Consider the following 13,699-nt stretch of genomic DNA (forward strand, 5'->3'; position numbering starts at 1 on the left):
GCCTCGGCGTATCTGCTTTATGCTAATTCACTCTAAGATCATTCAGCGGACTCAAAGACGAGTCTACAAAGCATTACACTTAACAATGGAAAAGGAAAATATAATGATGGGGAGTCTTCACAAAGAATGTTTTTTTTTTTTTACAAAAAAAAAAACACTGAAAGAAAAAGAAAATGCCATTTGCTTTGGGTGCCTGATAAACAGACAGGTTGAATACTCGCATATAAAAGCGTGTGCTAAACAACAGTTATACAAACGTGTTGGTTGGAAAAGGAATCTTTCTCTTTTCTGTCTTTCTATTGAGGAGGAGGCTCTTTTTTTCTTTCTTGCTTTCTTTTTTTTTTTTTTTTTTTTGCGGGTCCACTCCATGAGGAGTGCTGTTTTAATGAGAGGAGCTACACGCACTGCCAAATCTCATGTCCCGGGCAACCAGAAAGCCTCTGCTAATTAGATGCAGAGCTTTTCCAAAACACAGGGCTTGTCAATTCTCCCATCTCCCCTCTGGATTGTAAATCAAGAGTGCAGTGGAGGAAGGAGCGCACATTATGTCAGTGTGGGCTGAGTGATTTAAATTATACACGAATTAGAATGGAAGCCCGGCCTCCTCTGTTCTGTAGCATTACGCCGATCGCCTAGGGATTCGACGAGAGAGAAGCGTTAATCTTTATCCTTGCCTTGTAATGGGCGCTAATCGCACTTTTAAGAGCTAAAAAGACCTCACTCCACAGATATATACAGTAGCGTGCTATGGAAAGGCGTTTCAGAAAGACGTCAGTTGAATGTTATTTCGGTCTGAATGTGGAAAGCTGTTGTGTCCGGCTGAGGCGTCATCACATGATTTCATTACCCGTGGAGAGTCTGACCTGCAGTGACATTGCTGACTCTGTCAAGCTTAATCTTGCATTTCTGAGGCCTTATAAATATGATCAAACCTTTATTGGGGAAAAAAAACCTGCTGTATACAATTAACCAAATCCCTTCATGCCTTCATCAAATTAAATTTATTCACATAGAGGCATATTAAATGCAGAAGTCTGCTTTAACGTTTAAATGGCTTATGGGGAGTATTGAGTTTATTTAGTAACAAAGTTTAGTTTAGTGACTGGAATTAAATTACTTTTCCACTGATAAAATAAAGTATGGTATTATTTTTTTGTTTTTAGGTAATTTAATTTAGTTTATTCTAATGTAATTGCCTTAAATATGGTAAATAAATTCTACAGTTATGGATAAATCAATTTTATAGAAGCACATTAATTGCATTTTAAGTTATGCAAATATACAGGAGGATTAAAAAAAATATCACAACTTTAAAAATCTGTATTTAATCAAAGAAACATGATGACAACAGTGCTCCTAGTGACCAGATGAGCAACCAAATGAAACTTCGGAGCTTCCTCAAATCGACAACAGAAAGAGATCAGCTCTCCTTTTCTTCTTTGCTGAGTTCTTGATTTTTAAAGCTGTGTTTTGAAGAATAACACACATTTTCAACTAAAGACGTTACATTTATTAAGATGATAGAACATGCTTAATAAACAATAAATTAAGACAATAATAATATATGGTATGTATGTAATGTGGTGTCATTACATTTCCTTTTAACATGATGTTTAGATTTTGTGCAGTTTTTTGAACTACTTATTTAAAATAAGCAGAATCAACACAATTATTGAGGATTGTTTTGGACAACTTAATTGTTTTATGTTTAATTCATTTAAATTTGTAAAAACAGTTAAGTTACATTATTCGGTTGAGTTGGGACACCATGAAGGAATTGTGTGGAATCCAGCATTTTTGACAGTGTATTACATTTTTAACAAAGCTAAAAGGCCACTGACACATAAAAAAAAAATAAAGAGATTCAATTGGATGGTTTCTGTGAAAAGATTTATTTGTATTTATGTATTTCTTTTTTAATTTATGTACACTGAACAAAAATGATTCAAAGATGACTTTTAAGTTAAGTAGTTGTTTATTTGGGCTAAATTTAAACAAATTAAGTTAATCATTACTAAACTTTGTTTAAATTCAACACATTAAAATTGTTTGCAAAAATTTTGCAGACAATTTTTTTCAGTGTAATTGACTTATTTTTCAGAAAAGGTAATTCAAAGAGAAATTTAAATACAATTTTAATTATGTAATTAGACTTTTTTAAAATTTTGTAACACTGATTAAATGTGAAGTAAAGCTCATCATAATTCAGTGTAACATATATTCAGTTGAAGTCAGGATTATTAGCACCCCTTTTGATTTTTTTTCTTTTTTTAATATTTCCCGAATGATGTTTAACAGAGCAAGGACATTTTTTTTTTCTTTTTTTCTTTTTTTTTGAGCAAGGACATTTTCACAGTATGTTCAGGAGAAAGTCTTATTTGTTTTACTTTGGCAAGAATAAAAGCAGGTTTAAATTTTTTGATAAACATTTTAAGGTCAAAATTATTAGACCCCTTCAGCTATATTTATTTCTATTGTCTACAGTACAAACTATCGTTCTACATTAACTTGCCTAATTACCCTAACTTGCCTAATTAACCTAGTTAAGTCTTTAAATGTCACTTTAAGCTGTATAGAAGTGTCTTAAAATATCTAGTCAAATATTATTTACTGTCATTATGGCAAAGATAAAATAAATCAGCTATTAGAGATGAGTTATTAAAACTATTATGTTTAGAAATGGGTTGAAAATAATTGACTGTCCTTTCAACAGAAAATGGGGGGAAAACAAACAGGAGGGGTTCTGACTTAAACTGTATGTATACACATATCCACTTACACTTAAGTGTAAAGATTTTAAGGAATAACTGCATTGCATTATATATTTTTCATCCACAATAAAAAGTACGGATCGTTGATCATAAACCTAGCATTAAAATATCACAAACATTTTTTTTTGGGAGATACTGTATTTAGTCTTACATAGTGTTCTGAAGATCTTACAGATTTGCATTACAAACAAGTTTGTCTTACTCATCTAGTTAATAAACACAAATTAGCAACTGATGCATCACTTATACTCACATAATACATGCACTTTTTTTTCAGACACCATTATATTCATTCATTTATTCATTCATTCACTCATTTATTCATTTTCTTTCGGCATAGTCCCTTTATTCATCAGGGGTCATCACAGCGGAATGAATCACCAGCTTATCCACTATTTGTTTTACACAGCAGATGCCCTTCCTGCTGCAACCCAGTACTAGGAAACATCCATACACTCTTGCATTAACACACATACACTACGGCCAATTTAGCCACCGTGCTGCCACATTTTATTCAACCAATATAAATTTCTGTTTTTACAACTTAATTGTGAAATTACTGTGGCAGGCTTTGCGGGTTTAAAATATCTACCACAGTTAAGAGTAAAAACTCTTACAAGACTAACAGATTTTTTTATATTTTTAATTCCAAACAAAGCTTCTAATCAGTGTGCGACTTCATTACTAAAAGTTTGGCTTTTTAGTGCATATTCAATTTACTGGATCCTCTTATGCAATGGCTCTAAATAATACCGAATAAAATAGGAAAACATTAATCCCCCAAGCTCATGTTAATATAAGGAGCTCAGTGCTGGTATCATGGTGGGCATTGATCGCTGCACTTTAATTGGCTCCAGGCAGTGAATTTGCTCTTGTTTGGCGGATAAAGAAATACTGTATTAGCCAAGACCACACATCTCTTTTTGTGTCTCCTCTCATCAGGGTGCAAAATAATGGAAACCTTTTGCCAGTGTCCTCACTCCATTTTAGAGCAGCAGCAAACATTCAGAAAACAGTGTGAGTGTGTGTGTGTCTCTGTGAGTGTGTTGGGACCTGTTTTACATGCTATTTTTTGTGAGTTGATGAAGAACTGCAGAGTTTCTTGAAATGTAGCAAGTCTCTAAAGCTTCTCCTAAAACTTGGACTTGTGTGACCAGCATGGATCTTTAAAACGACAGAAGTACCACACAATAACAACCTGAAATATCTGAAAAATAAGCATATACATCTATGGAATTCATCGGAAATAGGTAGATGAATTGATTTAGGATAAGCGTTCCTAAAAATTAAACACGATTTGTTTTACTGCAGCAAAAACACCCCATTCTTTGCAACTCATTTATGGTTACGCAGCGATTCAAACTAATTTCTGAACGAATCAGTCAAAAAGAAGGCTTTGACCATCATCAATGGTGTCATTGCTCCAAAATGATACAAGCCTCGTTTCTAAAAGCTTCTGGAATTTCCCAACACATGCTCCAAAACCCATCTGCTACCAACTGAACTACAATCCCATCATTACGTACTCACACACCAGTTGCAGTTCACCCCGCTGATTACACATACACAGCTGGTAACTCATCATAGACTGATTACCTGGACTTTATATTGACCTCTCTCTCACTCACTCACACACACACACACACACACTTTACTGAGTCTTGTTGTTTGAGCTTAACATCACTATACAGAACACACAGTGCTAATTGACATTAGCAAACATTTCATTTAATGAAATCTTTAAGCAAAACTACAAAACTGAATAAAAAATGTGTTTATGTAGATCTGTCTTCATCTTATGTTAATTAAAACACTAAAAATAATAATTTATAAATCAATTTGCATTTTTTGTTGTTTACCTGTTTTCTGCAGGCTTTATAATCATTTGTTCCCCTTCGGTTGGGGAACTTCAGTGCCATGAATGGGAGGATTCGGATCAGAAGCCGCTTATCTGGAGAGTATTGAACGGGCCAATGAATGAAATTAATTGGCAGCGTAAGCTTGCGCAGGTGTGCGACATCTGCAATTATCTCAGCATATAAGCACACCTGAAGCCAGCAGACGCCATCCTTTTCGCTTCAGATCCTTTCTGAGTGAGTCGATGAGGGTTCCTCTTGCTGATCAGCACTTCAGAGCGAACGAGTGTGTCTCCCGGTCCAGAGTGGGTCTTCGCGGTGGCAGACGGTCGAGCTGGGTTACTCCCTTGCCTGCGGTTCTTTGGGTCCGGTCCTCCAGAGCGGTGCGTATAGTTGCAACTTTCCTAAAAGAGCAACACAGTCGTGCAGCACGTCCTTTTCAGGATGGCGCTCCGACTGTGCGTTTCTGGATGCGGGGGTTTCCTGTCTCCGGATGATGGACACGATCACTGCATTGCATGTTTGGGGGTCCAGCATGTTAATGCGGTGCTCGCGGGCGGTTCATGTCGTCATTGCGATGCCATGACCGTTGCACAGCTAAGATCGCGGCTAACTTTCGCAAGAGAGCGAGCCACCCCAGTTGCCTCCTGCTCTAAAAAAGCAGCGGGCGCTCGGGCAGATCTGAGGGTTTCAGCGGGAGCTAATCCGCCGCCCACGGGCTCGCGGACCTCTCGCTCCTCACGGCGCTCCATCCAAGCTTCGGGTGGTGAGAGTGATCCGTCTAACCAGATGGTAGCTCTCACACTCGCTGACACCGGAGATCAGATGTCCTCCGCGGCATCGGAGGGTGGGCTTTCACTGTCCGACGAAGATCCGGACCCGCTCGCCCCCTCCGGGCAGGTGAGCGCTGTCAAATCGGATCCTGAAGCGGACATGTTAGCCGTGCTTTCCCGGGCTGCTTCGGCCGTGGGGTTGGAGATGGTTTATCCCCCAGCTCCGCGGCCGGACCGACTAGATGGGTGCTACGTAGAGGACCAGAAGGCGAAGCCTTCGAAGCCTCTCGTCCCCTTCTTCCCGGAAGTGCACAGTAGGCTCACGCAGTCCTGGAGGGCACCTTTCTCTGCCCGTGCTGCGAGTGCCTCCGCCCTCACCGCCCTTGACGGCGGAGCTGCCAGGGGGTATGAGGCGATCCCGTCAGTGGAGCGCGCTATCGCGGTCAATCTTTGTCCGCGCGGCGCCTCTACGTGGCGGGGTTTGCCCCGCCTCCCGTCCAAAGCCTGTAGGTTGTCTGCCTCCCTCGGAGCCAGAGCTTATAAGGCTGCGGGCCAGGCTGCTTCTGCTTTGCACGCGATGGCCACCTACCAGCGCTACCAAGCGCAGGCGCTGGCCGAGCTGCACGAGGGCGGGTCCAACCCAAGCTTATTACATGAGCTGCGCACCGCGACCGACTATGCTCTTCGGACTACTAAGTCCGCCGCGTGTGCGCTGGGGAGGACGATGTCCACACTTGTGGTTCAGGAACGCCACCTCTGGCTAAACCTGGCCGATATGCGCGACGTTGACAAAGTTCGCTTTCTTGACTCGCCCATATCCCAGGCTGGCCTGTTCGGCGACACCGTCGGTGAATTCACCCAGGAATTCAAGGCGGTGAAAGAGCAGTCGGATGCGATGGGCAATGTCATCTATCGGCGTGGCCGTAAGCCCGCTCCGCCCGCCGAGCCATCCACCTCCGCTGTTCCTCGCCGAGGGCGCCCGCCAACGAGTGCTGCCCCGCCCCCGCCTGCGCCTCCGGCCAAGCGGGCGCGGCGTTCACCTCGAAAGCAGGCAGCCCCTCCTGCCCAGGGCGCCGTTAAGTCCGGTAAACGGACCGCGAAGCGTCCCTGAGACAGGCCATCCGGAGAAGAGGAAACTTGCTCTTTCCCCGCTGGAGGGCGGGGCCCCGATAACAACGGTACTTTTCAGTGCCACCAAAACATCAGTAAAAGAGCACTTTTTCCCTTCCCCGGATGTGACTGCACGAGTTCTGCCAGTCCGGGACGCGCTGCCTTCCGGCTCGCAGACTCTACGTGCTTCGCCAGTGGCTCACGAGCGCTGGGGGGACGGTCTCCCTTTCCTCAGCCCTCCAGCCCCCTCTCCGGAGTCAGGGTGCGGAGCCAGAGCGAATCACTCTCCTCCAGCTCTTCCGCGGGACCCTCGTGCTTCCCGGATCAGCACACCCACTCCGCGCTGCCCCACCGCTGGTACGTCAGCGATTGTAGCGATGACTCCATTAGCGAGGGCTCTGCCTGCCTGGTTAGCGCGGGCCAGCCCCTCGCGGTGGCTCATACGCACAATCAGACTCGGTTACGCGATTCAGTTCGCGAAACGGCCCCCCAAGTTTACGGGCGTGTATTTCTCCAGGGTCAACCCCCTGTCCGCCCCTGTCTTGCGAGAGGAGATTGCTGCCCTCCTGGCGAAGGGTGCAATCGAGCCGGTTCCTCCAGCCGAGATGGAGAGTGGGTTTTACAGCCCATACTTCATCGTACCCAAAAAGAGCGGTGGGTCACGGCCAATCCTAGATCTGCGCGTTTTGAACCGCTGTCTGCACAAGCTGCCGTTCAGAATGCTCACGCAGAGGCGCATTCTCCAATGCGTTCGTCCTCGGGATTGGTTTGCAGCCATAGACCTGAAGGACGCGTATTTCCATGTCTCCATTCTTCTACGCCACCGCCAATTTCTGCGGTTTGCGTTCGAGGGTCGAGCGTGGCAGTACAAGGTCCTCCCCTTCGGGCTCTCTCTGTCTCCGCGGGTCTTCACCAAACTCGCGGAGGGTGCCCTAGCGCCCCTTCGGCTCGCGGGCATTCGCATACTCAATTATCTCGACGACTGGCTGATTTTAGCCCACTCGCGGGAGCAATTGATTATGCACAGGGACAAGGTGCTTCGGCATCTCCGCCTACTGGGGCTTCAGGTCAACCGAGAAAAGAGCAAACTCGCCCCCGTGCAGAGGATTTCTTTTCTCGGGATGGAGCTGGACTCGATCACCATGGTAGCGCACCTCTCCGAGGAACGCGCTCGCCTGTTGCTGAACTGTCTGAGGGAGCTCGACAGCAAACTAGTGGTCCCACTGAAGTTCTTTCAGAGGCTCCTGGGGCATATGGCATCCGCAGCCGCCGTCACGCCGCTCGGGTTGCTCCATATGAGACCACTTCAGCACTGGCTTCACGATCGGGTCCCCAGACGCGCATGGCACGCGGGCACACACCGGGTCTCGGTTACTGCGCTGTGTCGCCGCGCCCTCAGCCCTTGGAACGACCCCTCGTTCCTACAGGCCGGTGTGCCTCTAGGACAGGCGTCCAGCCATGTTGTTGTTTCAACAGACGCTTCCAACACGAGTTGGGGGGCCGTGTGTCGCGGGCATGCGGCTGCGGGCCTCTGCAAGGGTGCCCAGCTGCATTGGCATATCAATCGCCTAGAGCTGTTGGCAGTGTTCCTCGCTCTCCACCGCTTTTTACCGGTGCTGGAGCGGCAACACGTGCTGGTCAGGACGGACAGTATGGCGGCGGCGGCGTATATCAACCGCATGGGGGGTATGCGCTCTCGCCGCATGTCTCAGCTCGCCCGCCGTCTGCTCCTCTGGAGTCACCCGCGGCTGAAATCGCTGCGCGCCATTCACGTCCCAGGCACGCTCAATCGTGCAGCCGATGCGCTCTCACGACAGCTGTTACGCCCTGGAGAATGGAGACTCCACCCCGAGTCTGTTCAGCTGATATGGGCGCGATTCGGGGAGGCCCAGATCGATCTGTTTGCTTCCCCCGAGAACGCTCACTGCCAGTTGTTTTTTTCCCTGACCGAGGGCTCTCTCGGCACGGATGCACTGGCCCACAGCTGGCCTCGGGGCATGCGCAAGTATGCGTTTCCCCCAGTGAGCCTGCTCGCGCAGTTTCTGTGCAAGGTCAGGGAGGACGAGGAACAGGTTCTGCTAGTTGCGCCCCTTTGGCCCAACCGGACCTGGATATCAGAGCTCTCACTCCTCGCGACGGCCCTCCCCTGGCGGATCCCTTTGAGAGAGGACCTACTCTCTCAGGGACAGGGCACCATCTGGCACCCTCGCCCCGATCTTTGGAACCTCCACGTGTGGTCCCTAGACGCGAGGAAGACTTAGGTAACCTACCGACTGCGGTGGTTAATACCATCACTCAGGCTAGAGCCCCCTCCACGAGGCGCGCCTACGCCCTGAAGTGGAGTCTATTCACTGAATGGTGCGTCTCTCGCAGAGAAGACCCCCGAAATTGCCAGATTAGTGTTGTGCTCTCTTTCCTTCAAGAGAAGTTGGACAGCAGGCTGTCGCCCTCCACTCTCAAGGTTTACGTGGCCGCCATCTCCGCTTATCATAGCGCGGTAGCTGGCGGCACCGTGGGAAAGCATAACCTGGTCATCCAGTTCCTTAGGGGTGCTAGGCGAATTAATCCATCTCGCCCCCCTCTCATGCCCTCTTGGGATCTCGCCCTCGTTCTCACGAGTCTGCGATCCGATCCCTTTGAGCCACTCGAATCAGTATCTCTAAGATTTCTGTCCCTGAAGACAGCTCTGCTGGTTGCGTTGGCCTCCATCAAGAGGGTCGGGACCTGGAGGCATTTTCGGTCAGTGACTCGTGCCTGGAATTCGGGCCGGATTACTCTCACGTCATCCTGAGACCCCGCCCCGGTTATGTGCCCAAGGTTCCTACCACCCCCTTTAGAGATCAGGTAGTGAACCTGCAAGCGCTGCCCCCGGAGGAGGCAGACCCAGCCCTTTCTTTAATTTGTCCAGTTCGCGCTCTGCGCATTTATGTGGACCGTACTCAGAATTTTAGATCATCTGAGCAGCTCTTTGTCTGTTATGGCGGTCGGCAGCAGGGAAGTGCCGTATCAAAACAAAGATTATCCCACTGGATTGTGGATGCCATTTCACTCGCTTATTCGAGTCGAGGTCAGCCGTGTCCCCCGGGAGTTCGTGCACACTCCACTCGGAGCGTTGCATCCTCTTGGGCGCGTGCACGCGGCGCCTCTCTAACAGACATCTGTAGAGCTGCGGGCTGGGCGACACCCAACACATTTGCAAGGTTTTACAATCTGCGAGTGGAGCTGGTTTCCTCAAGGGTATTAGGTAACCCTTTGGTGATTGAGGAGACAACTCGGTAGGGTGTTGAAACACGCTTGCGGCGCCATTCTCCCTAACACGGAGGTACGTGCGCCTTTTTTATCTGTCAGTAAAGTTCCCCGTCAGGTGAGCCCTGCAGATTCCTCCGTGGCCCCCAGCACTGACTCAGCGGAGGAGTCACTTGCTGGCCCACTACGTTGTAGGTCTGCCCGCTGGTCAGCCCGCGTTTTGAGTATAGGTGCCTGCTATGCGTGATCCCCACTAGGCGATCCCATATGCTTATTCCGCCACGGTTAAGTCCCCCCCCTGGGTGGACCCGTGTCTTCCCTCTCCGCTAACCACTCTTTTGCTATGCGTACTCCCCCTTTTTAGGGCTAGTCCATAGGTAAATTCTGCCATCTATCCCCCCCTTGGGTAACGGATGGCCTCCGCAGCGTCCTCCCTATCAGGATTGCACGCTTCCCAACGTACTGTCGTATTTCCTAGAATTATCTAGATGCTCACGACTTCCCAAAAAATATATCTAAATCCGTAAAACTTCTGTTGAAGTAGGATAAATTAGGGCCAGGGACACGTTGGAGGACCGCGCCCCCCATGATGTGGGTGCGTCACGCTTGCTTGACTATCTCCTCATCGGGGGTGTTGGTAAGGTGCAGTCATTATGGCGCTTTCCATATTCTCCCATTCATGGCACTGAAGTTCCCCAACCGAAGGGGAACGTTCGAGGTTACAGAAGTAACCCTTCGTTCCCCGAGGAGGGGAACGGAAGTGCCATATTCCGTCGCCATAATGACTGTCCCTTAGCTGTTTGAAAGTCTCTTCAGCTTAAAAGGATGGCGTCTGCTGGCTTCAGGTGTGCTTATATGCTGAGATAATTGCAGATGTCGCACACCTGCGCAAGCTTACGCTGCCAATTAATTTCATTCATTGGCCCGTTCAATACTCTCCAGATAAGCGGCTTCTGATCCGAATCCTCCCATTCATGGCACTTCCGTTCCCCTCCTCGGGGAACGAAGGGTTACTTCTGTAACCTCGAACGTTCATTGTATTTCGTTACATTTTGTTTTTCTAATTAGGTTTAAAAAAATCGTAACACAATTTATATTTCTCCACTTACAGGCTAAGTCAGAATTATTAACCCCGTTTATCCCCCCATCCCCAATTTCTGTTTAATGTAAAGAATATTTTTTTCAACACATTTCTAAACATAATAGTTTTAATAACTCATTTCTGATAACTAATTTTTTAAATAACAGTAAATAATATTTTTCCAGATATTATTTGCTTAAATATTGCTTAAGAAGGATATTAATATTGACCTTCAAACAGTATTTAAATTGTATTTTAGCTGAATTAAAACAACTTACTCAGACGACAAAATACTATAGGACATACTGTGAAAAATTCCTTGCTCTGTTAAGTATAATTTGGGAAATATATAAAAAAAAAAACATATAGGAGGGCTTAACATTTTGACTTCAACTGTATATTTCAGTTATTGGTTAACAATGAATTAGTTTTCAGTGTCAATCAAAATATTCATCTGGGATTAGTTGACTCCTAAAAAGTTTAAGTTTTCTCTTTCATTCTTTTACACCAAAAACAAATACTTTTACAGTTTAATGACTAATAATTCCGCATGAAATAACAATATATCATGCACAGAAGTAGGATTAATTTAAACTTAATTTAAAGTCTGCCCATGTTACATGCTGTCATAATCACCAGCAATCTAGCCCATGCAGATTGCTGGAGAACTACAAATCTGCCACCAAATAAACTACACATATTTATTAAATTTCCCATTTTTTGTATTTTTATTAAGGTCTACCCTAACCCCAACCATCACAGTACTGTAAAAATATTAATCATTGTTATACAGTGTTACAAAAATGATGCTAAATTGATGACGTCTCTGCAGCTGTATCCTATCAAGACTTTACCATAAACAATAACATTATTAAAATAAATAAAATCATAATTTCGGAATATTTGTACAAGTCGGGATTCGAACCCAAAAGCCATTTGCAGCACATTAACTATGTGCACACACACAGTCCACTAACCTATATGAGAGTTTTAATCTGACCCTGTAGGTCAAATGCAGATTTGCCAGCTCGAAACGCTTTTGAAATAATCAATGCTTTAAATTGCTTTAGTCACATGACCTGTGCGTTTCAAATCACCTAAGTCACGTGACTTGGGTGTTTCAGATCATGGTTCGGTGCAGTGTTTCTAAACACTTCTCGACACTGTGTCGAACCATCAGTTTCACATCAGCCCTATAAAGAACTGCACGTGGATCCTCACCTCCGTTGTCCCAACCTGTATGTTAATCCTGCACAAGTGTAAAAATAAGTTATAAGTTGCTGGCTGCAGTTCATTTAAAGGCTACTGATAATAACACACCAATAACACAAACTCCTGAATCCTACACATTCCATTTCAGGATGTCTAGAACAGTTTAACTAAGCACAAAAACTGACTGACTAAATAAATAAATAAATAAATAATTTGCAGTATATTTGCATATGTTGACAAATACACAAGTTTCCAATGTTTTGAAATAAAAGAAAATAAAAGTATCTAAACACCCTCCTGTAACACCTAGCCTCCCCAAAACACTGTGTCTGTTTCTGGACAGAGCTCTATAGACACCCTGTTGGCAGAGAGATAGTGAGTCAGAGCGAAAGAGAGTGAGAGAGAGAGAGATTTCGCCTCTCATGTTTTTCGAAATCATGTCGTTGTAGTCGAGGAATAGCACTTATCAGTTCACAGTGTTTTTCCTCCTCCATCACTTTCAACAGAAGCACAAAGCTGTTTATGGAGAGAGAAACATTTGCATATGTTTGTGTGCTTTCGTTTTTTTTTATGCTGCATGAATACGGTGTAGTGATGGGGAAAATATCTCTTTGTGCAACTGTGAAATTTCAATGGAGAGCTGAGTTTGGCTGCCGCTGAGAAAGAGAGAGAGAGAGGGAGACAAACATAATCACAATTCAAATAATTTAGTGATATTAAAAATAAATATATGGTAATTGCAGTCAGAAAACACAGCTCTGATTTAGTTAACAATTCAACATCCTTGCAGTTTGTGCTCACTGTGTAATGCAATTCACAACTAAAAGACAAACAGGCAAAAAAAAAATCATTCATATTGATCACACAAGTATTTAAAACAATAAAATTGGGGGTTTCACACCACATTTTACACAGCAGCATAGCTGAAGGCCCCTACTGGTCAAACGGTCATAGGGTCACGAAGCGGGTCTGAGGAAGCCTGGAGCTTCTTTCACGCTAAGTAGAGGAAAGTAAATTTTGTTCACCCCTTTTAGCATCTTCCTCCCAGCTATTTTACTAACACCCGCAACCTTATGCATCCTTCATGACTCAATAAAGCATTATCTCCACACCAGGCGGGTTTTGCCTGTTTAATTGCAACACAAATCACTAAAGGTTATCCAGAAGTAAAGTTTCCTTTTTCTAAAGCGAGCCTTAGGCAACCAGCCACACAAAATACTCACCTTTCCAATGAGCTCGCTCACATGGGGAACGGGCTTGCCCTTCTGGTGGCGAATGGTGGGAGGAGACTGGCCGTCCCAATCGTGCAGCTCCTCTATGCTTTTTAGATACAGCAGCGCCTTCAGGCCTAAACAGTAGTCCTCGATCACTGTGAAGTCCTGGTTCTGCACGGCACTGCATACCTGTTAAATACACACAGATGAACAGACTTCAAGGCCAAGACTTATTTGAAAGAGCAGTAATTACACTATCTATAACATCTTATTTAAAAGTAGAGTCTGTTCAATGGCTCAGTGAAACACAATAGGCAGAGAGCTGATTGTGTGGTTGCAGAGGAACAGGACTGGGTTTCATTTCATTTGAGTTTTTTAGTTATAATCTTCCTTTACGTTGAAGCTCTGGAATCAGATTTAAAAATTGGACAAATCT

At 45.2% G+C, this 13,699-nt stretch overlaps 1 protein-coding gene across 3 annotated transcripts in view; it reads right to left on the reverse strand.

Annotated features, from left to right (window-relative positions):
• The window catches only part of dpydb (dihydropyrimidine dehydrogenase b), a 303,079-nt gene that overhangs the window by 17,390 nt on the left and 271,990 nt on the right, over positions 1-13,699 (reverse strand). For 2 of the 3 annotated variants that reach the window (XM_087239143.1, NM_212893.1), the window contains 1 exon segment: positions 13,273-13,452. In XM_087239143.1, coding sequence (XP_087095269.1) covers positions 13,273-13,452 — 180 coding nt within the window. 3 annotated transcript variants of the gene reach the window in all.

The sequence above is a fragment of the Danio rerio genome, chromosome 2 (assembly GCF_052040795.2).
Source record: "Danio rerio strain M-AB ecotype USA chromosome 2, GRCz13ab, whole genome shotgun sequence".
Taxonomy (NCBI): domain Eukaryota; kingdom Metazoa; phylum Chordata; class Actinopteri; order Cypriniformes; family Danionidae; genus Danio; species Danio rerio.